Consider the following 26,490-nt stretch of genomic DNA (forward strand, 5'->3'; position numbering starts at 1 on the left):
TGATTTCTGGTCTGCGCATACTTACGGAGAGCTTTTTTCTGACCTTTATGGAGTTTACAAAATCATTGTTCTTTTTCTCCCCCCTCTCTGTTTTCCAGGTAGCCTAATAGATTCGTTTGTTTCCATCGTCTCCTCTTTGTGGCTCCTACACAGTCCGTCTAATAAAGCTGATTCACAGACAGGTGAAAGAACAGCATAATTATTATTGCTGCTGAGAGAGTCCAGGAATCATTCTAGCTTCTGAAGCATCAGCTTTGTTTAAAAACAAGAAGAAAGAAAAAAAACCTGTACACAAGCCTCACACACACACACACACACACACACACACACGCTCGTCTGAGCATCGCCTTCCCTTCCCATCACTCTGAAATGAATCCATTCGGGGGAGAATATCAATGTGTTTTCCTACCGCTGGCTGTGGGCAACGCTCCACTGTAGGCAAGGAGGGCAGGACCAGCTTAGGGAACATTCTATCCCAATGTGCAGGCTATTAACTTCCTCCATTAGTAAAATCTTTGCAGACTTATTTTCCCTCCCAGAGGGTAATATAGATACATTTCCACAATGTTTTCCTTTCCCACGTTTTCCCAACAGCATCGGTCGTTTCCTTTGTCAGGGTTGGCGGGGGGTGACTTCTTTGGCACCTTTCATTAGAAACTATTTATACAATGTTTTATGTCTGGGGCTCTTTAGGTGTTGAAACTATCCTCACACCAGAAGACAGTCTATATGGGAAATTCCACTTGACTGCCTATTCATTAACAGGGCGGTAATTGCCTCTACCGCTGAAATGAGCTAACAACCCTTTTAGCGCTCTAAGCCAATGGGAAATACCCAGCCTCCCTCCTTCCTCAGAATCCTTTCCAGGATGAGCAAGTCAGCTAATTAACAAGATCACGCGCCGGAGAACCGCAGCAAGAGACTTCGAAGAAAAAAGAAACAAAAGCAATGAAGTGGACTCAGTCGTGGGCAACGAGGCCACAAGATTTCTACACAGACCGTTTCCACTGACCATTACGTTGCAGATACTGATTTTGTTGGATTAGGGTATGTTTTATAAGGTATAGTGGTCATGGAATTCCCATTTTGTAGATGGGAAAACTGAGACTGGGACGACGAAATGGCCAAGAGCCACTGGCGTGAGAATTTTGTACGTTTCCAGCTGACTGCTCACGGCCATGCAGGTTCTAATGGATTATATATAAAAGTGTTATAAATGATAACTTTTACATTACACACACATATATAATTACAGAGTAATTCACATAAGAGTATATTTCTAAAGTCTCATCCAGGGAAATAAACCTATCACAGCTACAAAACCTTCAATTAAAAAGTAAGGAAGTCTAACTATAGGCACTCACAGAGCAACATTCTCCCTGGACGTAGAACTATCATTTGTATTCCATACAATGAGTACGGGAATGACCGAGATTTCTCCACATTTCCTTCTGCGGGCCCTTGACTTATCTGTGTCTTTTCATCAAAAACGATTCACCCTACAGATGACAGCGAGAACGGCCCCAACCCCACGGCAGAGAGCACAGGCGCCCGGTTCCCAGCCTGTGCTGCTGATACCTTCCGCCCTGATCAGGGGGTCAGCCTGCTACTTGAAGGTGAAGAACGGCTTAGCCACACCCAGCTCTAAGTAACTGCTCCTGGTGACATCTGTCCTAAAAGTGACTTAGCACCTTCCGATCCTGGGGCAAGTGAAAAGTTCCCCGAGGTCCCCAGGGGCTGTCAGACCGGCTCCCTGCTTCCCAGCCCCCGCCCCCCACCGCTGCCTGGGTATCTTAGCACAGAGGTGAAGTGGTCTGTCAGGCTCACTGGGTTATATGAAGTGTAAAACACTGGGGGAGCAGGGGAGGCCGGGAGGCCTTTGAAAGAGAACGAAGGGGAAAAAGAAATCACACTGGCAAGAGGATCCAGCTGACAGCCCAATCCCTAACAAGTGAGACAAGTGAATATGTTTGGAAACATTGTAAATGCAGGGAGGGCGCGGGCCTTTTGTCTGCGGCCCTACAGTGTGTCTTTAACCCAACTGCTGCCTGCATCACTGAACATATGTTTTCTGCACAAGAGCTGAAGCAGAAAGTCTCTTTGTTATAATTCACTCCTTTGTATCTTTCAGCTCCCCACCCCCTTCCTGCCCACTCCTTCATTCGGGAACATCCAAACCAAAGCCCTAGTGGAAATTTTAACTGCTGCTCGGGAGGGTGAGGCCAGAATGCACGGCTGAGACCCTTCCATCGCCTGCACGTTGAGACCATGGGTCCCTCCGTGGTGGCAATAATAGCAAGAGAGATATTTAGTGAGCACTTACTATGTGCCAGGCATTGCGACAGCATTTTTATCAACCTCATCTCATGTCACCCAGCAATTAACCAAATGTGAGGTGTCTCTGTCTCAAAGATGAGGAAACTGAGGCTCAGAGAGAGTAAGAAACTCTCCAGAGCCACCCGTGGATGTGGGAATGAGTGTGGGGCATTCGGCAGACGGGGGTACGGAGCAGGAGAGAAATGTCCATGCAAAACCTGAAGATTTGGGAAGATGAGACACACACAAATGCCACTCTGCACTGTAAATGTCACCGCATCTCAGCTGGGGACTCGGCACAGAACTCAGACTTAAGCACAGCTGATGGGGAGGGCTTCTCGGGTCTCGGCCGCAGTGAAGAGAAAATAACGGCTGGTCAGTCGGGAGGTCTCTCGTGTCCTTGTGGGTCTCAGCAGGGCAGGGAGAAAGGACACAGCTCCGCAGGCAAGGGGCCCGCCCTCTCCGTATCTCCGCTTCCTCACCCGCAAGGTGAAGCCGTCTGCAGCACCTACTTCACGGGGTGGACGGGGTTCGAGTTTCACACATAGGTCCTCGGAAGGGAACGGTGCCCAACACATGATAAGCAGCCGGCCAGCGTGAGGTCCTTTAGAGTGCTGGTCACTCGGAGCCACAGTACAGCTGCTACAACTGACTGCCATTTTTATGCGACTGAAGCCCCTGTTCAGCATTAACCATCTACACCAGAGAGATCAGTATCTCTAATCCGGATGCCTTCTGGATGGTGACGGTGATGGTGGTGGCGATGGCGATGGTGAGGGTGAGGGTGATGGTGATGGTGAGGGTGAGGGTGAGGGTGAGGGTGAGGGTGGTGATGGTGGTGATGGAGATGGTAGTGAGGGGGGTGGTGATGGAGACGGTGGTGGTGCTCATGGTGACGGTGGTGACGACGATGATGAAGGTGATACGGCAGCTAACATGACTGAGCACTTACTACGTGCCAGGTGCTGTAATATAACTGACTTCTAAAACGAGGTCCATGAGGTAAAGAGATTGTCAGCTCTGTTTCGGAGACTTAAAAACCTGAGATGCAGAAAGTGAAGCAACTCGCCAAACTTTCCTCCATGAGTAAGTAGAGCTAAACCCAACCCAGGCATCAGACGTACACTCTGAAAAGCGCTTTCATGAACATTTTCTTATCTCCTATAATCCCCCCAAAACTCTGTGAGTCAGGTGGAACGGGAATCACCAACCGCATTATTACACACACGGAATGTGGGGCTCAGCGAAGCTCAGTGGCTCATGCGACATCCACATTAGTACAAGTGGAGTTATGACTGGAAATCGGTTGTTCTGACTCCGATTCCGACTCTGTGTATCACTCCTACGACACAGTGGACACCCATCCGATCACACGACTGGCCAGTGGCAGCTTATGATCCAGGTAGAAAAAAATACAAGACCTCCACGGGGTGCAAGGTGACCGGGGGGCTATACAAAATAACTGCCCGATCCAATAAAGCTCTTAGAATTCATTTGTATTTATAGAAATCGTTCATAAAATTTACTAAAATGCCCTGCTCGTTGTCTACCATAGCCTTAACAATATCATGTAATGCCAATCTGCTAAGCAATCTTATCCTTCTAATTTTGAGACCTGAGCAAACAGAGATATAATTAATTTCACTGTATACATCTACCCACCCTGAAAAAATTCTTATCTTCCCTAAGATTCTTGAGGTTACAGCTATGTCCCACGATACTGAAGTGGCTCGTGCTATTGACCAGGGGACTCGTAAAACTCTAAATAAAGTAACAACCTGGTAGGGAAAGAGAATTTGGTGAAATCACGTGGGCAGAGTTGCTGCCCTCGTCCCCAGGTGACATCTACCCAAGACAGACGCCGTCCCTGCCCAGGCCACTCTGTAAACACCGCTGTCTCGGGTGTCTTCAATGTCAGCGTTCCTTGCTACTCAGCACGTGTCCACTCAGGGGAGACAGACACATGCACACACCTACCACCCGGGGACCCAGTTCTCAAATAGGAATTCAGAGCCCATGTAAGCGACCCTTAAGTCAGCAATGTTAAGTGCATATTACCAGTGCATTAACAGTGACAATGAAAGGAAAAACACTTCCCAGGGGCTCCACACAATATAATTCGCAAGGTTATAAAAACTACCATGTACCAAACATTTATCCCCTGCCAAGCCCTGTCCTAATTCCTTTTCGTGTATTCCCCATCCGTTAAATCTTCATAACAATTCAGTGAACTTGGTTTCAGTATTATCCTGATTTATAGATAAGAGAGTCAGGGCACAAAAAAATATTTAGTCACTTGCCTCACATCCCACGACTGGTAAGTTCGAATCCTGGGCCAGGATTCGAACCTGGGCCGTCCGCTTGCGGAGCTCACTTTCTTACCCACTAAACTACGTAACGGCGAGGAGTCGACAGAGCATTCTTTATGAGACAGGGATACAGCGGCTCATGTAATCCTTCCAACAATCCGACAAGATTGGTTGGTATCGTTAGCAAGCTCATTTCACACAAGTTCAGTAATTGGCCCAGCATCTCCTTGCCAGAGTGAGGGTCGTTAGCAGAGCCGTTACAAACAACGCTAAGTTCTTGACAATGACTTCAGTGACAGATGAGGGATCAGAGTGACACAGTGGCTCACTGCCGGGCTGGCTGGAGTCCCACCTGGACACTTGGACAGAGGGCCTGAGGGACACAGGGAACAGCTCCGTTTTTGGAATACACAAGACAGCAACCAGGTGGCTGCTGAGTCTCAGATCTACCAAACTATCTTTCCACCAAGACCCACTCTGGGATGTCAGGCCCTTCCCAGCTATAATGTCCTGAGTGGAGATTAAAATAATAGGGTCATTTAAAGGTTCTTTCGCCCTTCCTCATGGGTATCAATACTACGTATGAGAGGAATCTGAGTGTCTGACATTCATGTCAACTGCGGGCTCTTGGGGTTGTTCTCCAGAAAGTTGCAGAGCCCTCGAGTCCGGCAGGTGCTGTTCCGGTTACAGCCACAGTGGCACCGATGGCGGTGGCCATTCGATCTGATACGTGGCCTAGGCATCGGAAACGCAGCTCTTTCCAGGGAGGACAACAGCCAGCGTTCACACGAGCAACGAGGGTCAGGACATTTGTCGGAGGTGCATCTGGGCACGTATCCAAATTAGTCATGTCTGAAGCTTGGGAAAGTTCCTCAAGTTCACGGAGACCAGGCCTTCCACTGCAGCCCTCTCAGGAACTTACAGCAGAAAACGACCAGTATAGGTGTTCATCGTCTTCGATCATTCCAACCGGGATTCGGAATAAAGGAAACCATTAGGACGGCTCAAGGAGCACACATCGGGGCTGGGAAGAAGGGGGCCACTGGGCAGCGTCGTCAGGAATCAGGAGCAGGAACGGAAATCTGCCCAGGGCTCTGCCTCACCCTCCACCCCGTCTTTGAATACCTCCCACCCAGGGTGCTCTGGGTTCCAGAGTTACAAGCGACATTTCACCCATTTGTGGGGAAAGGAAGCAATGATTCCAATGTCAATGACAAATGCCTTCGAGGAGCTACCCTCGCCCCGCCCATGGAGCACCGTCACACAAACAGGCAGAGTTGGCCCTTATTTTTAAGGAGGCTGGGTGGTCACCACGAGGGGGCTTTGAGACCCCCCCAGCCCAAAGACAACAAAAGCCACACGTCTGTCTAGAGGAGCACAACCCGACACCTGCAAAATACAACGTCTGAGGGCACCGGGCTCCTCCGTCACCCCGGCGTGCCGCGGCCGGAGAACAGTTTTGTGCTCTGAGAAGCAGACACGAGTGGCTCGTCTTCCAGAGTAAACTGCCCCGCGGCCTCGTGTAGCGGTTGGACATTCCGCACGCAGAGACGGAACCGCTGGACAGAACCCGCGCCGGGCACTGGCCTTTCAGGCTGCAACTGTCTCCGTGAGACTGAGCAGGAAGACGTGCACTCCGGGGCTTGAGACAATGGGTGTCTTGAAAGGACGAGAAAAATGGGCAACGACTCAATGGCCTCCTCCCTCCTGTGTTCGAGTCCACCACCTGCTGCGGCGTTTTTGTTTCGGTGACAAAGCAGCCTTCACGTCTGAGGCTCACATTTAGTGTTTGCTCAACTGGCCCCCTTTGGTTTTCGTTAACTCTTAAAGGAGCAGAATAAGAAATATTCCTTGCCTGCCACAACCAACAAATACACCGATGTACTGTCTTAATTAGACGCCCACAAATAAATAAATACATGTGGGTCCCTGGACTGAGTCAACAGCCTGCTCACCCTTCAATGCGACCCCAGAGTCAGGAGATGCTCTGTTTATATTTAATAAGTGATTATCGGTCACGAAGAGCTGCGTAACATTTGCGATTTCACGGCCCACTACAGTAACAGGTGCTGTGGTAAACGGGAACGTAAAGGGTTAAAAAGAAAGCAGGGGTGGGGGGGTCACTTCAGAGACATTAAGCAGCTTTAAACACTGACAGCAGAAAGGGAGAATTTTTAAGCAATTTGGTCGGGTCAGTAAAAAGTAACACAGGTCAAAGGAACAAAACGGTACCCCCAACTTCTGCCTGTTGATAAATGGGCACAGTGTCTCGTGGTTGGGTGCACAGGCAAAGGCCGAGCAACTGTCGTAGAGAAACAGAAAATATGCTCTCTTTGTGGCACTCGGACAATGCGTTGCCTCAGCGTGGTGAACGCCGGAGGCCCCCGTTCACCCCGTATGCGTGGCCGGGGTGTCCGTGAATGCAGACAAAGGGCCCGTTTTCATTGTAAGCACGCAGAAAGGTTAAGCATCTGACCTGCGAGTATGGTGCGCTTGTGCTCGGTGGAAAGGTTCTTGACAATATAAACAAGAATGACTGCTGTTAGAGAAAGGGGGCACAATTAAAAACAATCTCGGGTGCTTGTCATACAGCTGTTGACGCTTCGGCTCTGCCTGACCTCTAAGGCGGCTGCATGCTTAACGGTGACGACTTCAGATATTAAAGTGAGTCCCTAAGCAGTCACCGTGGCCAGCGTCCCACTTGGGAATACCTCTCTACCCTGAGTCACAAAGCACGTTTCCAGGGGTGAGATTCTCCGCCGTGGGGTTTCCCCGGAAAGCCAGGGCTGGCCTCCCAGCCTGCCCCCCACTTGCTGTGTGACCTCCCCGAGATGCAGCCTGCAGTCCAGTCGCAGGTTTGACTCGAGAGAATGCAAGTCCTTTAGATTAGTGGGGTTTGGTTTGGGAGCGAAATCTCCTCACACCTTCCTTCCCACAGAAGATAGTTCTTAAGTTTTTCCGCTGTTCAACAACATAATGTATCGGAAAAGTATTTTTTGTTTATTGGCACAAACACAGCGTCCTGTATTTCTAGTCTGCAGAACAGAAGGCATGGAGCCCTGGCTGGTGTCGCTCAGTGGATTGAGCACGGGCCTGCAAACCAGGAGATCAAGGTTCAATTCCTAGTCAGGGCACATGCCTGGGTTGCAGGCCAGTTCCCGGCAGGGGATACACCAGAGGCAACCATACATTGATATTTCTCTCCATCTCTCCTTCCCTTCCCCTCTAAAGATAAATAAATAAAATCTTTAAAAAAAAAAAAGAACAGAAGGCACAGAGACTGTCCAAGTTCGGTCACAGACAGGTAAACAAGCAGGCAGGCAGAGTAGTGGGTCCTCTGGCCGTGGCAGAGAAGAGGGGTTCAACCAAGTGACAGATTCTAAGGACGGAGACCAGCTCCTGGGCGGAGCTCAGGGTGCGGGCTCTGAAACTCCTTCGCACATAAGAGGGCCCCTGGGAAGTGACCCTGAGAAGGTGCTGCCCACCCTGGGGGCAGGACAGTGCTCGCCTGGGCCTACAACTGGTTTGAAAGAAAGGAGCCCTGGCAGCCCAATGGGAGCCCTGGTGGGAGGAGGGGAAAGGAAGTCATAGGGAGACAAAACCAAAGCAAGAGACAGGTGGGGCACGGGGAAAGCCTGGCTTGTCAAACACGCTTTCATAGCTAAAGTCACTGCACTTCAATGGAGCCCCAAACGGAAAACCCGCACGACTTGCAAGACTCACAGCATTTCCAGTGGGAACAGTTTCATGCTCCAGGGTCTTTTTAGTGGGGGCGTGGCGGGCGATTAAGGTTTGTGTTGCCCCGGATGTTCGGCGTGTCTCACGGTGACAGCCTCACCCAAGACAAGGACAGGTTCCTGCCCTCTGACTCATCAGACACCCGGAACTTCTAATTCAACAAGTCAAGGTCGTTTTTCAGGGAACAAAGCTGCTGGAGCCGATCCCAACTGGGGAGCCATTGCTGTCACTCTGACAAGACAAGAGAGTGTCTTTACAAAGAGCTAGCTGGTAAAATCACAAGAAGGGACTTAAAAAATGGCTGCACTCATCTTCACCTTCTAAAAGACCATGCAGTCCATGGCTTCCGTGGAAATGAGAAGAAGTGGAGGAGAAGGCGAAAGAAAGACAAAAGAAAGACAGACAGGAAGAAAAGAAAGAGGAAGGAAGCAAGGAAGGGAGGGAGGGAGGGAGGAAACCACTGCCTCCAGGGCGGCCCCCCCCCCCCAGACCACAGCCCTGGGACTCGGGCAAATCGGGGCGGGGGGGGGGGGGGCCGGCGGGNAAGGGGGGGGGGGGGGGGGGGGGGCAGGGGGGGACAGAAGCACTGGAAAGGGTCTGGAGGTGGAAAGAGCTCCTGCCACTGCGCCTCACTCTGCTTTCTCTGAGCTGGATCTTCTTCTCCGGCCTCAAAGTGGGATCTGACCGGTAAGGAGAGGACTTCATAATGTCCTAGGCTAAGAAGCCGCCGGTCAGCCTCGACTGGACCGTGGACTGTGTGATTAACTCCCGTTCGACGGGGGTGAACGGCAGATCCGGTCACAGAATACATCTCTGCCTGGATGTCGAGATGCCAGCCTCTCACCCTGGCACCGGGGCCAAGTTCAAGGTCAGCAAGTTGTTTCTGGGTTCTCCACGCTCATCTAAAACAAGGTTCTACCCTTGGCATTCTAGGTGTCTAACACGGTCTGTTAGGATGATTCTCCTGTCCGGACGAGCGGGGATCATACCCTTTTGCCCAAAACAAAAGGCAAAACAAGAAAGGAATCCCCCACCCACCCTCTAAATGCACAGGCTTGACACAAGAGACGTCTAGTCCTGCTTCCAGGAGCGGAAAAGCCGATCAGCCCCGTGGGTGTTTTACTCCCCGCGATGCTGATGGAAGACACCCCCCTTTCACTCAGGCATGTCAACGTGTCTCTGAAGTGCTTCCACGTGAAACCGCAGGGCTCTGGGAGGAGAAAGACTTGTCTGACACCTGCCTGTGATTTGCGGAGGCTGAAGGATAACCCAGGTGTCCTGGCTTCTAACTGCCATGCCCTTCTGCAGATTTCCAGGTGAGGCTGCCTTAGGGCGCACTTAACGGTGAGTTTTCACTCAGAATTGCAACACTGTGGTCCTTCTCCTAGCACCCCCAGCTACACTGTATAATAACCATCCATTGTCCTCAGCTTTTCCGAAACAGACGCACACTTGTGCAGAAACCAAGGTGTGTCTGTCCCCTTTGGGGGGCAGTTTCTTCCACGGAATTTGCAGCAAAACACACCTTGGTTTTTAAGACAGCCATCCTGTAGTTAGAATTTTTTTTTATGTAGTTACCTGAGTTTTTATTTTGCTCCGCGAATACTAGCACAACTTGGTAACTGATCTAAGGCATTGCTCGTTTCCTTGGCCCTTGCAGACCAAACTAATCCCCAAATCAACCACCTGTTTCTGGGCCACAGAGCTCAATTTCAGCTCTCACCATAAAGGGCAAAACCACAGCCAGTGTCCAGTGCCATTCTGCAGAGGCATAGCTATACGGCCTCCTGTTTGTGATTCACCATGACAGTTTTGCAAATGAAAATGTTTACTGCTTTGGGTCAGCCTCTCTTCAGCCGGTTCCTGGGCAGCTGAAATGTCTATGGCTCGTGTCTGGAGGGACTCAGGGGACAGCTGACGGCAGCACCCCCATCTGGCTGAAATGTCCTTATTCCCTGGCCCCTCGGGGTGACTAATAAACATCCCTGGCAGACACAGTGCTCTGAGAACCCTCCTCTCAGGTCGGATCCCAAAACTGTAGAGACGGGTTCACTGGTCGTCTCCCACCTTGTCCCCGGCCCAGCCTCTCCACGGCGACTCTTCCCTTGCTGAACTCAACAGCAGGTCGCTGGGGGCCCTAGGACTTCCCTCGCAGGGTCTGACACTGTGCGTCTCCCCGGCTGCCCCATCCATTCTGTGCTTTCTTGGAACCATTCTGTGTTGCTGGCTCTCCTGGGCCTGACCTTACCCCAGAGGGCTCCACACTCCCCCTCGGATGCTCTTGACTGTTTCACCTGCCTTCTCTCTCTCTCTAACCGCTTCAGCTACTGCCTCCACGTATTGTAGATGAGTCGATGGAAAGTACTCCACGGGCCAAGCACTTCCGAGCATGGAGCCACAGGAGGAGAACATCGCCTGGCACATGGTAGGCATGTGAGGAACGCCCACTGAAGACGCGTCTGAGATTCCCAAATCCACACTCGGCTCGGACGGCTCTGCCGAGCTCCAGACTGGGATTTCCTGATCTTCTCAGATGCGCCACGGGCTCCTCAAACTCAGTACCAACCAGGGCTCCTCCGTGCCTGCTCCTCAGCTTGGCGGGTGGCATCGTCATGCGCCTGGTCACAGGGCTAGAAACCTTGGAGACTTGCCTGGGGCTCTTCCTCATCTCGCCTCTGTGTAACACCTGTGGCTCTCACGTTTCTGTACTTCTTTAAAAACGAAACACTGGAACTCAGCCTTCCTTTTCCTGCCTTCTCCCACCGCCTCGGTTCAGAACCTCGCTCTGTTATTTCTCACCAGAATATTTGCCACCGGTCTTCACGCCCCAGCCTCTCCTCCCCTATTATCTATCCGCTGCGCCACTGTCGGGCCCGGTTTCCAAAACAGACCCGACTCCACCACTTCCCTACTCAGAAGTTTTTGAAACCCACTCCCGCCCTTCTCTCCAGAATAAAGGCCAAATTTCTGAGCCCACCATGGAAGGCTCTTTCTGAGCTGGCCACATGGTCCTCTTTCCACATGTTCCCTAGTTCCTTGGTGTCTGGCCCCCTCTGCCACGCCCCCCCCCCCAACACGTACTTGAAGCCCAGGTCTGCAAGGCCCCTTGTCCCCTGGGCAAACACGCCCTAGGCTGCCCTAGATCTGAGCCTAGTGCCTGCTGTTCGCACTGCCTGAAACACGCCCTGTTTCTCGTCTTCCCCTGCAACAATTCCGCCTACTAAGGGCCAGTTCGTTCGTCAAGGTAAATCAACAGGCACCTCCTCCTCCGTGAAGACCTCCTGAGTTTTCCCAACCAGACTGACAGTCTCAGGGGCACTGTCATAACACTGTGTCTCCACCTGTCATTTGACACGTCATGCCTCGTTTACGTGTGTGTCTATCTCTTTCACACGTGTGCACACGTCACAACTGCAGTCTTCATTTCCGCCAACGCCAGACACATTGAATCTGAACAAAAATGTCAAATGGCTGTTTGCCCGGTTGAACCGAAGCCTCGCCTGGACTCCGTGCCCGGCTGGTAGGTGGTGGCTGAGGAGGAAACATGTGGACTCTCCTGGGAGTGGATGGGAGCACCGGGAAATGCAGTGTGGGCACCGTCCCAGGCCAGTGGCCGGGGCAGGAGGGCCGTGGGACTCCCGGAGGAGGTGGCTCAGCCCCCTTCATTCCAGCCACAGAGAAAACGGGGGGCACTCCCGTGGGGCCCGGAGGTTATCGCATTTCTCCCTCATGCTCCGGACACACTTATAAACACAGGAGGCCACAGCAGAACTCACGCGAGGGGCAAAACTCAACTTCGGCATTTACAGTGGGGTCGGGGCCACGAATCACTTCTCACCGGGAGATTCCCACTCGGACAGCATAAGGCTTCTCGTCCACGTGCCCAGAGCACCCTGGGCCAGGAAACTTCCAGTCCCTTCCAGCTGGAACCGCTGCCCACACGCTGCATGGTTCGTCAGCGCCAAAACGTATGGGCCCTTGACATTTCCTCATTTGCAACATGACTCCCCACCCAGACAACCAGGGGGCAGCAGCGAAGACACTGGCCCCTGGCCTTTCCCACAGGCAAAGGCTGGTGGCCAAGGTTCCTGGGGTTGCTTATGTCTGTCAAGGGAAAGAAAACTGTGACCACCCCCTGGGTGCTGGCCTTCCTTCAAGTCTACGGTGAGTGAGGTTCGGAGACACTGAAATCAGGAAAGGAGCCCCACGGAGGGTCCAACTCAGCCTCCACCAGAGGAGGTGCGTCCTGGCCAATTCACTCGTCTGGGCATCGTGTGTCGGGAGCTGGACGGCATCTTCACCCCTGGTCTACATGGACTGGTCGTACGTGCTGGGCTTGCCTCTTACCGAGAAGAGCTCCCGTGTTCTGTCTCATTGCAGACAACGGTGCCTGAATCCACACGGTGGAACGGGACCGTGTCCCAACAATGGGGGGAAACACAGGCAAAGAAGCGGCGTGGCGGCTCACGCTCTGTCTCACAGTCTGGCCAGCGACGCCCAGCGCTCTGTCAAGGGATGCCTCGCGAGACTCACACACTAACTACCGATTAACCACAAAACAGCGAGTGCTCCAAGTTCTACCCACCACAATTATCCGGTGCCTCTGGGACAGAGCCCACGCTCCTGGACGCAGCTTTCATGGGGGTAACAGGTGCTGTGGCACATGAACTCTACCTGTGTACATATATGCACACACACACACACATGCACAAACTCTGCTACAAACTCTATTACAGAAGGCGACTTGAGCATCTCTCTTAAAACCCAAAACACACATATCATTTGATCCAACCGTTCTACCCTTCGGTATCACCACGGGCGTCACACGTGGAAATGTTGGCACCAGGACAGGCACTACAGCATTCCGCGTAAAAGCAGAAGACTGAAGGCAGTAGGAGACTCGTTGAATAAATTAAAAAACCGTGCAGTGAAAAGCTATAGTAGTCATTTAAAAGAACGCACAAGCAGGAGTAAATCTCTAGGGGGCGGTGTCAGTCACTTGGGAGCACAGCGCATCAGTGTTTCTCAGCACGTGGAGTATCCGTGGGAAGGTACCGAGAGTATGGGGAGAGCGCTGGCCCCTGAGAGAGGGAAACGCCATCGGGGAAGGGGGCCGACTCACTTTTTGGAAAGACCCAGCTCCCCGGGCCACTTGCTCAGGGGGGGCAGCCACGAGCACCTCTACCTGCAGCCACAGAAGGACTCAAGGCCACAAGGTCACACCCAGATGCTGTCAGAGAAGGAGACGTGAACGCTGGAAGAGCAAAGAGGAGTCCATGTCAGCGTGCAAGACTCTCACACTGGTGCGCCCCACCGGAACTCAAGGTGGAGGAAGCTCCAGGGAACACATTCATGGTATCGTATTTTGATACTAGCATCCGGCCACGGGGACACTTGGAAAATGACGAAAAGCACTGAACTTGGAATTGGGAAATGTGAGTTTTGTGCACACCACTGTCTGGCTCGGATGCCCTGGCTCTATTCCTTCTGAGCCCTTTATTTTGCAGAATGAAGAGAACGGGGTGACCACCTCTGGGGCCCCTTCCAACGCTGACATGCCAGGACTGCACGGCGGCGGGGGTGGGGGGCGGGTCTCGGCTTCTCAGAGCCTCGGAGGGTGGGCATCACCAGCCTGTTCCACAGAGAGCCTGGACGGCAGGTTCCAGACCTCGAAAGGAATGAAGCCATGGCACATATGGCCACATCCCTGACATTGCGAGGGACAGAGAGGCATCAACAGGAAACACACACCCAAAAGGCACAAAACCTGTTTGTTCTCTAGGGAAGCGCCACGTGGGTGTAACTCTCTCCTAAGGTTACCTGGTAACACGAAACGGTGGCCCTCAAATATCCTTCCTCCATCTCACTGAGACATAAGGTGGCCTCTGAGTTAACTCCGGACCTTAGATGCTGGAACAGAATTCGAGAGGAGGCCACCTTTCAGAGGCCGAGGTCTGAAGCGCAAACTAGCGGAGCGATCAACCACTCAAGATGAACGCTTCGTGCCTTAGCGTAAACCCAGCCACTAGAAGACAAATACGGTCACGTACAAGGGAAGCCTGAGAGGCTGGCGGAGATCACACGCCACGGCGGGTGAGACGCCATCCGAGCACGGACGCGATCCCTCTGGGCGTGACGGGCGGGCCGAAGGGCAGTCAGTGGCAAATGCTGCCCGGCATGGAGGGCACGGCCACGCGTGTGCTGAGCCCAAGGATAGGAGGCTGTGCGTGGGAAGGACAGCACTCCGTGGCCGCGGTGGGAACGGCAGGCGACCGCACCCACTGTCCCGCGCTGGGTCGAGTAGCTCCTGAAGAAGCGCGGGCTGTTTCAAAATACTTTCGTGTGCCTGCGTGAGTCCTTGGGGTCATCCTTCTAGGAGCGGTGGTGGAGGGGCCATTTCCTTCAAACCACCGTTCCTCCCACATCAAAACATTAAAGGAACGAAATGAAACAGAACCCAGGCTCCTAAACAGGAAAGAGTCGCAAGTGGTGCACACATGGGAACGCCCGCCTCTGACCCAAGTCCCAGCAGGTTAAGCTGGCATTTAATTTATGGGAGAAAAAAGAGCCCCGGTAGGAAAATGCCTCGGCTCATTTGTAATTCCGCTGAGAATGTGCAGGGCCGCCCGTGCAGTACGCTCAGGATGTGGACAGGTCTGGAAATCAGCGCAACCTGTACGATTCTGACTTGTGTGCCAAGTACAACCTTTGCAAATGCAGGGTGAGGAAAACAGTTTTTATTTTAGTCTTCATTGCACGCGTGTAGCCCATGGCTCCCGATCCTTTGGCGGGCAGCCAGTCCGTAGGGGTGAAGGCAGTGTCCCTGGCAAAGGCACGCTGAGAAAAAGAAGGGCCTTGCTAATCTTCCTAAGCTCCTCCCTCTCTCCTGGACCCCCACGAACCGCGCTCCGTCCAGGCCGATGGAGTCTGCCAGCCGATCTGGTGTCTCCCCCGAAAGCTGTCTCGACTCCTGCCCTCTTGAAACATCCTCCGCCCGTCTCGATCTATCAAAACCCCCCTGTATTCCCAAAGGCCTGTGCTAGCATCCACTTTCTTCCTCTGTTTTCCTTCCTCCGAATCACTTACTGTCTTGCGCCTTATCAACCCGGGAGACATGAAGTCCCAGCCTTCTGTATAACCTTACCCTTTCCTTGTATCAGGTGGAGAGACAAGGAAGGAAGAAACGACCAGGATGGGAAAAACAAAACACGTGATTTCTCTTCTGCTGTCGCTCTATTAAAACAGGTTTCGAATATAATTGTCATCCGATTTCTACAGTGCCCTTCAATAAACACCTTCACACGGAATAGTGAAGACTAAAAGGCAAAAGTGGGGGGACTGTGAATTTGCAGACACCAGGACTAAGTGTCTTCGCCCACTGCCCTCTTCGTGGGAATAGTCTGTTCCACTTCCGGGTTTTTCAGAGCACTCGAGATAAAAAGGTCAGGTTCCCTCAGAGCTCTTTCTTGCCTGTAGAATGTAATCAAGGCTATTTTAATTTAGCTGGAAGACAATACCGCTTAATTAACTGAATAAGCCAGATTCTTTCTCTCCATGAGTGGAAAAAGATTTTCAAGATCCTGGGAACCCCAGTAAGGCTACCTTGTACTACTGATGCCTGGCTATGTGGGAGATATATATAGATATATATATAGATATAGATATAGATATAGATATATATTTATTTATTTATATATATAATGTATATATATATTTACTTTGCCTCAACAAAAGATAGATGGAACACTCTAGAACAACCAGTCAGCAGCAAACACAACTGATTTCTCTCCTTCCTCAACGAAGAAGGGGGCGGCAGGGGAAAGGGGGGGCTCGCAAGCCTCCAGCGGCACGCCCACCAAAATCCTCGGCGAGGCTTACATCCCTCCCGCTCACCGGAGGAGCCACTTCTGCCCCACGGACTCAGAGAGCACAGTCGGCTCCCCTGCTCAGAAAATCACAACCCAACTATCCCCTTTGTTCTAGCAAAAGACTTCCTGTGAGGAAGCGGGACTCCTTCAAAGCTCCCCGGTCCAAAGCCTCTCCTGGTGTATATTCCCTCGCTCCCCGTCCCCCCGAGGAAAAAGCCGGAGCACATCACAAGGCGCGTGCTGGTCCCAAGCTGTGCCGGGGCCCAAGGACTCCTGGCGAGGGAAGAAAACTGGTCACCGCAACACCCTTTCCTGGGATCTGTCTGAAGTGTCGACAAGCCGCAGAGATGAATATTAATATGGCTTCCATCATCAAAAGGCCTTGCATACCCAAAGGATGATAAATATTTTAATCGGTTTTCAGGTTGTCTAGCGGAGTCAGTTTACTCCTCAGAGATTTCCCTGATTCTGTGCCCAAAACCAGGCCGGTGCAGGTCGCTTTCTCTCTAGAACTTTGGGAATTAGTACAAAAAGTTCAAGCGTGGTTGGAGAACTCACTTAATTGTGTGGCAATTTTATGCTCTTCCCCCCCCCCCGCCCCAAGAACAGGGAAATCTAAAATAATGAAGGATGACAACGGATAAGAAAAATCGCCATGATTTTAAGTTTTAGCACCTGGGATACTCAGGAAAACTAATAACCCACTTTCCTTTCTCATTTAAATAAAAAGATTTTTCATATTTGCATAAGGTGTTTCCCGGCGATTGCTCCATCTTCTTGGTGTTAATGTCAAAGGCATGAAACAGGACATTCTTGCATTCCCTGCGCTCTTGATGTGCACTTCAAAATTTTATTTATTTATTTTTTTAGCGAGAGAGGAAGAGAGAGGAGAAGAGAAACATTGATACAAGACAGAAACATCCATCAGCTGCCTCTCACACATACCCTGACCAGGAACTGAACCCGCCACCCAGGCACGTGCCTTGACTGGGAATTGAACCAGTGACTCTTGGTTTGTGGGGCGACACCCAACCAACAGAGCTACATTGGTCATGGTTCATATGTGAGGGGTTTTTTATGTTAAAGATGTTTCTGGGCATTGTTCGCAGGATCATAGTTATTTAAAAATAAAATAACCCCAAAATATTCCCGTTAAGCAGGACCTAATGTCCTCGGGAAATATACAGAGTTGAAGGGAATTGATCAAAGGTCACGCTGGTTAACGTGTGTGTGTGTGTGTGTGTGAGGAAATGGCAGGTCCAGCGCGCTGACCTCACGTCCATTCATCTCTTCAACAAGTGACACTGTCGAGTACCTACTGTGTACCAGACACTGATCTAGGAGCTGGGGACACAACAGCGAAGGTGACCAAGTCCCCGCCCTCCTGAGGACTCAGGTCGGTGGAGACAGACCACAGGCAGAGTAGCCTGGCAGGTGGTGGGGCAGGGCACGGTGATCCCTCCAGCGGGACAGGGCTTGGGGGGACTGGCGCAGAGAGGCCTGACTGGGAGGGATGGGGGTGGGGGTGGGGGGGGGTCATGCAAATAAGAGGAAAGAAGATTCCAGACTGAGACTATTGCACTGCAGCGTCCCTGCGGCAGGAGGAAGTTGGGCTGAGCTCTAAGGACAGGAAGGAGGCCAGCGGAGAGGGTGAGCAGCCCTGCGGGGCGCACCAGGCCCTGGGCGGGGCAGCCGGGTTTCTGCACGTGGGGGAGTCCTGGCAGTGCGGCGCCTTGACGCGGGTTGAAGGAGCGCTCTGATAGGTGGACTGGGGTGGCGGACGCAGGCCGGCGCTCTCTGCAAACAGTGGTAGCAGCGGAAGGGGTGTGGAAAGCAGGGGAATCCCACGACGAACATGTTTGGCAAACAGAGCTACCCACATTGGTTGTTGCATCAGGAGATCAAATGAGATGACTCCAAGGTTTCGGGCGGGGCAATTGGATGGGGCAAAGGAACTGTGCAACCCTGGGAGAAAGGCCCAGGGGATTATGGGAACCAAGAGTCTGATTTTGGATGCATTGCATTTGAGATATTAAATACTTATTACTAAATGCCTGACTACAGCCTGCCTTTCCAAACTACCGTTCTGGTGTCCCAAGATGTGAGACCCAGTTCAAGAAAATACTGATTTACAGGCATTGGCATATCCGCCACTCCCACCATTAAAAACATTCACTGTAACTACAGGAAAAGTATATGATACGAATTAAACAAAACACAAGCCCTCTTAATCCCCCAGCATCTGCTGAAGAAGATCTATGCATAATTCTAGGTATTTCGTAATTGCTCATTTAATAATATTGAAATAAGAGGGATATATATTACCAAGCTACCACCTGTTCTAAGTCTTTGTGACTGAAACAGAGAGTTCTAAAAATTGGAAATTCATCTGGAATATTGCCAGGATACTCCAGATGTTTATCTGAAGGCTGACTGTGTCAATGGAGCAAAACCAAGTTGAGGCTTTTTATACACATCAAGGAAAAATTCACAGGTGAGACTGTCACAGGTGGTTCCAGATGGGCTGAGATTATGGAGAAGAAAAACGAAAAAGTCCACCCTAACTCACACGTTAGGGACAAGACAGTGCTAGAAATATCTTCTACAAATGATCACAGAGATACTCGCAGGCATATTGAAAAGACAACATATCACAGTTTCCTCTCAGAGGGGAGAGGGGAGAGAATCATAGGGGAAAAGGGGATGGACTCACATGAACAAGTATAAAGGACACATGGACAATAACTAAGGTGGGGGGCGGAAATGGGAGGGAGGTGGGGAGCACAGGGGGCAGGGCTGGGAATATAAGACAGAAAACTGTACTTGAACAAGAATTAAATAACAATTTAAAATTTAAAAAAAGCTCATTCTTTGGCAGATGTCAAACAAGAGGAGAGCAGAAGGATGGGTATATTATCCCCAATGCCCGGAAGGGCCCCTCAACGTGTCCAGGAGCCCTTGGCAAAGTTGGGTGTTGGCACTGGGAGCACAATGCTCCATCGAGACGGTTTTTGCAAATTTTGGAAAGATTCGCAGCCCTGCCTCCCAAAGTATCTAGTCCACGGTAGAGCAGAAACATTACCGGAGTAGCCCACAGCCCCACCTCACCGTGAGCCCCACGGCTCCGGGACTGTCCCTAGCTCCAGAGGAAGGGAAAGGAGGGGGGGGCCTGTCTCTAAGGGAGACACGGTGAAGGGCCATTGAGTGACGCTTCTTGAACTGAGGACTCTTTACTCTTCCTTCTAAAATCACTGTTGGTGATGCCTGGCATGTCTACGGTGTTTGATATTTCACAGACCTTCTCCTTTGGTCATCGGAATAATTGTTTTGCAAGCTAACACTTTCAACAACCCTTCCAGTAACTAACGTGGGGGGAAAGAATCCTAAAATATTGATAATATTACCAACAATTGGCACATCCTTTTAAAATCTTGCTTCCCTTTCAAAATAGTCTTTTTTTTTTAACACAACTTCATTTTCTAGAGATTTTTATAGACTATTTCAAAGGTATTCATAGTAAGACAATGACAGATTAGAGCTGCATTCAATGCCCCACTCTATTCCTGCTCTGAAATAAAATCAAGAGGAAATAAAGTACCCATTTGTTCTATGCTGTATCTTTTCCTGGAAAAACAGAAACCCCTAACCTTAATCCAGTACCAGGGTTTCTGGATCTACACCTGCAACGCTGCGACAGCCACTAGTGAAAGGACAGTCATCCAGAATAAATCCCGGCAGCTCGGCTACCCCGGCACACCAGGGGAAGGTCGCAGAATCTACACACCTTTCCATCAGTCGGAATTCCAATGCAGTTCAAACGATGAAAAACAAAAGAATTCCCCTGCTAAACATATATGTGGATATACCTATCTATATAGTGTGTGTGTGTATGAAAGAAACATGTATATGCATCGGACAAAGGCTAGCACAATGGAGCTGAAGTCTAAAATAGAAACCCTGGCTGTTGCTTCCGGCTCTCCGCTCCACACACTAACAAGAGTTAAGACAGACGAGCCTTTCCCTCGGAATTTCCTGGCTCCTGTCACGTTGCTTCACTGCCTTCAGCATTTTTTAGCCTCGTGCCCCTCGGGTGCAGAGCAGAGGCCTGGACCCTCCTCTGAGCATTCCTGGGGTGTACCAGGAGCACCCTAGGACTTGGTGCCAACAAGGCTCAGCCCTCACACAGTTCACGGAAGGGTTAAACCCGGCAAGTCCTACCCACTGGTTGGCTCTGATGTTCTCGTAGATACTGTCACTGGATGTATCCTCAGTAGAATTCTATTCAACACCTCTGTCTTTAAGTACAAAGCTGCAGGCTGTAGCTGCTTTAAGAAACATAAGTACCCCTTTTTTCTCCTGCACAGTATCTGTGTGTGAAATTCTCTAAAGGGGTTTAAGTATTTACCCTGAGCACTATCAGACGGGCTCTAAATTTTTCCTTATCCAGTTGCAAAAACACTTCAAAGAGAATCATAAACATAGCGCTTTGTGCTTTCGATGCACATTCTGTTTCTAAGGCTTAAGCCTGAATTCGCTTGGAATTGTAAATTTCTTCCCAAAAAGACAGGATATACAACACTTTTTTTTTTTTTGCCAGTCATTACCGAGTCCGTAGCAACTAAGGGAAAAACTGGAAAACTCTGAGCAAAATCCAGAAGGCAATCAAAAGAAGGAACCAAAACGTGTTAAAAATTCATTGCTAAATTACACGTACAATTTCCTCCAGATAGTTTCCTCTTAATAGAACAGCGCAGCTGTGAGGAATAGGACGGGGGGGGTGGGGGGGTGGGGGGAGAGAACAGAAAGTAGAAACCTTCAGGGGACATATTTAAGACAATAAAAATACCGGAGCCGAGCATTTTAAGCCACTATGGCTGAAAAATGACATCCCCACCCTGCCTTTTTTCCAAATTTCCAAAGCTAAACGCAGCAGCCCCCAAAACTCAGAGCCTGCCTACGTAATTTGAATTATTGGGTGCGTGTGACCTGCCTTCAAATCTGTGCATATCCTGAGCCACTCAGCACTGTACCAGTCAAAAAGGGGAGAAGGGAATTTAAATTTAAATTTAAAACCACTGGACAGCTCACACCAGATCCTAAATTACTATAATACATTCTTGCTCCCAAATCAGCAATGCTAACTCTGGAGCATGGAAGACAGGATTGTGCTAGCAGGTATAATTTGGTTTATACATTAACACTAAAGGGGGATATACATAAATATACATGTATACAAATATATATATATATAAAAGTGGGTGAATTCACCATCATTATGGACAAAAAATTAATACTCATTTATCCACTTTCATCCTCATTCCCCGCCCCCCAAAATCTCCAATCCTAACAGAAAGGTTAAGATGAACTTGGCCCACTGGACTATAACATGAAAGCCAAGGCCAGCATTCTCCATACGTGTTTCCGTGTATGAAAAAGCAGCCTGTTCCTCTGCTCAGGGACAGAGATTCCGACCTAAAGCACTGTGATGAGAGCGTCATTAATCTCTCTGAAAACAAACAGGCTGGAGCCCTTCCCTGCGACGGGGTGACCCACACCACGAGAGGCTCAGCCGGACCTCAGAGCGCCGGCTCCCGGCATGAGATTTTCCAGGAGGGCACGTGCAGGCCAGAAAGACCAAGACAAAGGCACAACTCCTCTTGGAATGAGACTTTTCTCACTGACTTGGAAAGGACGACCTTCACGTTCTTCGGCACCTTTGTCTCTTAGCACTTCAGCAACAAGAACCGGGGAAGGATCTTAAAATAAAAGACCTACTCACTCGGCACATCTCCGGCTCTGGTGGACCTGGGTAACGTTACATGTGGCCGATGGCTTACCTCACGTGATCCTACGCTGTGTTTTACACCTGCTTCCAGAGCAGATATATTAAAAATGATCCAGCCATGGCTCCTGCCCACTGAAGTCAATGAAGTAAAGTAAAGCCAAGGGCCATAGGAAGGCACTGCTACCCCAGCCCGAGAAACTGTCGAGACAGGAAATGCAAGTCAAAGCATTCAAAGCCATGGGGATCTCCTTTCCTCCTCCGAGGGGGAAAAAAAGCAACGAAAAAGGCACAAGGATATTTCTTTCCAGTCTAGAAGTCCTCCGCACTCCCAAAAATGCTTATTCTGGGAACGCTTCTAAGAATATTTCCATTGGATGACACCAAATTAAGCTTTTTTTTTTAAGGTCAAAGGGAAGGAAATAAATGTCATCAATTTAAAGGACACCACACCACGCATTCTTTTCTGTATCACTGTGAATGTGATCGTGTTAAAACATTTTATAGGCAAAATAAATGTCAGTTTTGTGAAGCGCGATACCAGACCCTGGGAGACTAAGGGCCTATCCATTGAATCTCCGGCTACAGCAAGGCTTCCTCGCCTCACAGGAGATTAGGCTTTTCAGCTTTCTCTTTACCCAGAAAGCCCAGCTCGTACAGCCTCTTTCAAATGGTAACTCTGTCTTATGCTGAGGGCTCTGGTGGGGTGGGGGGGTGGGGGGTGTTAAAAAAATAAAATAAAATACAAGTGCGTGAATGGTGTTCTAGTGGTATAATACCTTCTTGAATAGACAGCAGCGTGAGAGAAAAGGTTAGGCTAAATTCCTGGGTTATAAGAGATGCTACGTTGCTTTGGGTTTAATTCACGATAAATATTCAAGGGGAATGTGATATTTTATCGGAATGTCATTCAAATTGGAGAGGCTTCACATTTACATCACAAGAGCGCTCTCAGAGTAAAACTACCCTTGGGGAGAAGAACGGCCAGAACGCACAGCCCGATATCAATGTGCTTCTCGACCCGGGGGTGGGGATGGAGGCCAGGGGAGTTTCGGAGACAGCTGACTCAACTTTCCGAAACGGGTGACTTGTTATGACACGCGGAGTAATTACCGTTCATGTCAGAGACGCGATTCCAAAGCTCATTTCCCATTCTTCTCGGTCCTACCTGAGACCGCACCTTCCAACCACAGAGTGAAGAAAAGAACACAAAGACGGAGGGAAATGACGCCAGTCTCTTCGCTAGTACGAGGGCTGTCAGAGGTTGCTTTACTCATAAGCTGAAGGGGAAAAGCAATGTACAGATGGCCTGGGGTTTTCTGTTTTATTTCCTCACCGAAGAGATGGGTGCTATGTTGCAGAGCAGACAAAAGACATTAATTAGAGAAGTCTTTCCACAACACACACATGATTTTACAAGTCAAAAAAAAAAGCTTAAAGATAAAGAAGAGTCATTTGTCTTAAAGGATAATAATTTTGAGTAATATAGTCCCGGGAAGCAAAGTGAGTGCGTTCAGAAATGCCGTTTAGATTAGTCTAATTCTATAGAATCCAAATGTGCACCAAACTCTGCACTTTTTATGTTAAATTGCTGTTGAATTTGTTAACCCACAACTGATTTCCTGTGTTATGGAATCTTGGAGATTACCGTTAACTTGAAGCAACAGGGATAATTCTTGACAGTTAATGGTAGATTTGTCTGTATTTTCCTCAAAGGCTAGCATCTGGGGGCCTCCAACTGGCAGCTCAACATTGCCCCCTACTGATTGCAACTGAAAAAAACATGAGGTGGGATTGGGGCAAAGCAGAAACTGAACCAGCCAGTGCCTGTGCATAAGCAGAGTGCAGACTTTCCCAATGATCTTTCTCTTTGTCTCCTCCAATCGCACAAATAAATGATGATGTATTTGTTCAAAGTCATTAAAAGCGGCTTGAAGCCATGCTTAAATTTGATTTAGAAGTGCTATCCCTTTTACCTCCTCCCAGACCTTCCCCGGGCTGATAATGATCGTCCCCGAGGTTTGCTGTGAGACACTGGGGCCATTCATTGTGCCCAGAACACTTGGTAACGCCACACCGACTGCAGGCCAACTCGCTCTGGACAATTCCCAAGACCGCTCTTCTTTTTTAGTATTTTTTTACACGAGCATTATAAATAGAAGATAGTCCACTGCAGGGGCCACCGCCACCCAGGTTTTACAAAGCATTATAATTCTTACGTGAATTCACAACGAACATCACGGGGAAGCTCCCAACACCAAAGGTTTCACTTGAAAAAAAAAAAAAACCCTTGAGAAAAGTTTTTTTTCCTTCCCAAATCAGGGAGTTCCTTTCTTGTCTGTCTGCCGATTCTAATTCACAGACTTGTCCAATTACAACCCTCAAGGTCAAGCTGACGTCTTACAGTCAAGGTTCAGCAAAGAAAGACGCTCTGACTCCGATGTAAATGGACGAAGCCAGAGTGAAAAAACGCACAGCCGGAAATTGAAGCTGCCCTTACCCACACATCCCATAAAACCAGAGCACACTCAACACGGGTAAGTGGGCGGGACAGAACGGAGGAGGTCCAGGCACGGGCTTTTCATCGCCTCCCGCTCAGGTTTACGATGCTCAGGTCTGTACTGATTCATTGCCCCGGAGAACTCCAGTTTGGAACACTTTCTGTATTCTAAAAGAAGGGGTACAGCATCGCTTCCTCAGACACATAATCCATGAAAGGGCAAGATCTGCAGACTTGGGGAGACGTCTGGAAAGCAGGGACTCCTGGGTCTGACCCAGACTCGCCAACCAGGGCCCCTCCAGGGTTGTGACTTGACGGGTTCATTATGATAAAATGGGGACCAGCCAGAGCTGACCCATTTTTGCACGAGAGTTCCTCCTTTCCAGTGCATTTTAAAGTCTGTGCAGCAACACGCTCTCCAGAGTTTTGCGGACGTTTATCACTTTTCCATGGCCCTCCAAATTCCACAGTGAGGCGGCAGAAGGCGTGACCCTAGCTACAGCCACCATCCTGAGTTCCAATCCCGGCTCCCCACCTGGAGTCCATGACCTTGAGGAGGCATTGTAGACCTTTTGTGCTTTAGTGTCCTTGTTTGCAAGATGGCAAAAAATAGCACTTTACTTCATGGGCTCGTCATGAAAGTTAACAAGTTATGTTTAAAGCATTGAGAATCGTGTCTGGCACTTAGTATTGTGTAAGTATTTGCTATTATTTCTATTAGTTACATTAAGACCTAATTCAAGTCCTCCATGTGGCCTCATCTTACCTTCCAGTTGCTAGATTCCTTGCCATGCCCCCCCAAAGTCCTTGTCCCTCTCGATACTCTCACTTCTGATCTTGTTTATACAGTTCCCGGGGCGTAAACTCCTCTCCAGCTGCCCTCTCCGACCCGACTCCTCCACACTCAAGGTCCCCCAAAGCCACAGCTGCCACTTCGCAGCAGTCCCAGCTCCCGTGGTCTGAGGTTGACACCCGCTCTGCTGGACTGTGATTTTCCAAAAATCTCCGTTACCATGTTCCGTTGGCGCCAATGTGACACCTGGATATCCCTAAGGCCCCTCCTGGTTAAACTGAGGGTCGTGGGTACGGGCACAAGCTACAGAGCCAGCCCACCAGCTCACAACCCCGTGACGTCACTCACTGGGGGTCCTTGGGTGACACACTCACTCCTCTGTGTCTCAGTTTTTACATCTAGAAACGAAGGCTCATCACATTTCTGGGGCTCGTAGGACGGCTGTAAGAATTTAAAAAGTTAATAGAGGGAACCCCCTTAGAATAATGCCTAGTGTGTGTAAAAAGGCAAATAAATTTTAGATGTTATTCTTACATTTTTCTCCCCTCATGGTTATTTCCTGGAGCGTCTAACACTGTCTCTTATATGGAGGAAATGTTCAAAAAATATTCCTCCAGCTGCACTGAGGCTGCACTGACGGAATCCTGCCTGTTCAGGGACCTTACCAGAAGTAACCTACCTCACTCAATGATTCAGAATAGCTGAGTATGTGTTCACCTGTGCAAATGAGGCGGCAGAGAACGTCTACAGCGCCCCCTCCCGGAGCTGCGCACAGACCCCGCGGACTTACCACGCCTTCCATCTTTCCCCACATCTCCTCCAGCTGAGCCATGGGCTGAGCCCACCAGTCGGTGCACTTGCTGTAGCGATTGCCTTGGAACCAGAACTGTCTCAGCCACTCGAACTCCACCTGGGGACGGTAAAGACCGGGCTGTGGTTACCATGCCCGTGTGACGGACGACCAAGGAGGAGGACTTTGCCCCTCAATTCACCTCCAGGGACTTCACAGCCCTAGGATGAGAAAAGGGGGGAAAGCTCAGCCTCCCCAGTTCCTACTGCGCCCTGGGGTCCCCGGAGCATCCCTGCCGAGCCAGGGGAAGGGAAAACGTAATGCACAAGGAGAGGACTCAGCTCGGGCTGGGAGGGACTTTCAACCACATGTATCGGTCAATCAACAGCAAGTA

The 26,490-nt window shown here is 50.1% G+C and overlaps 1 protein-coding gene across 1 annotated transcript in view; it reads right to left on the reverse strand.

Moving 5' to 3' along the window:
• Nucleotides 1-26,490, reverse strand: part of FTO (FTO alpha-ketoglutarate dependent dioxygenase) — a 315,956-nt gene that overhangs the window by 159,218 nt on the left and 130,248 nt on the right. Inside the window, exon 7 of the mRNA XM_037066304.1 lies at nucleotides 26,097-26,216. Within this exon, the coding sequence (XP_036922199.1) occupies nucleotides 26,097-26,216 (120 nt within the window). The remainder of the gene's footprint in view (nucleotides 1-26,096; nucleotides 26,217-26,490) is intronic.

Source organism: Sturnira hondurensis, unplaced genomic scaffold (genome assembly GCF_014824575.4).
Source record: "Sturnira hondurensis isolate 20B ecotype Veracruz unplaced genomic scaffold, ASM1482457v3 Scaffold0016617, whole genome shotgun sequence".
Classification (NCBI taxonomy): Eukaryota; Metazoa; Chordata; class Mammalia; order Chiroptera; family Phyllostomidae; genus Sturnira; species Sturnira hondurensis.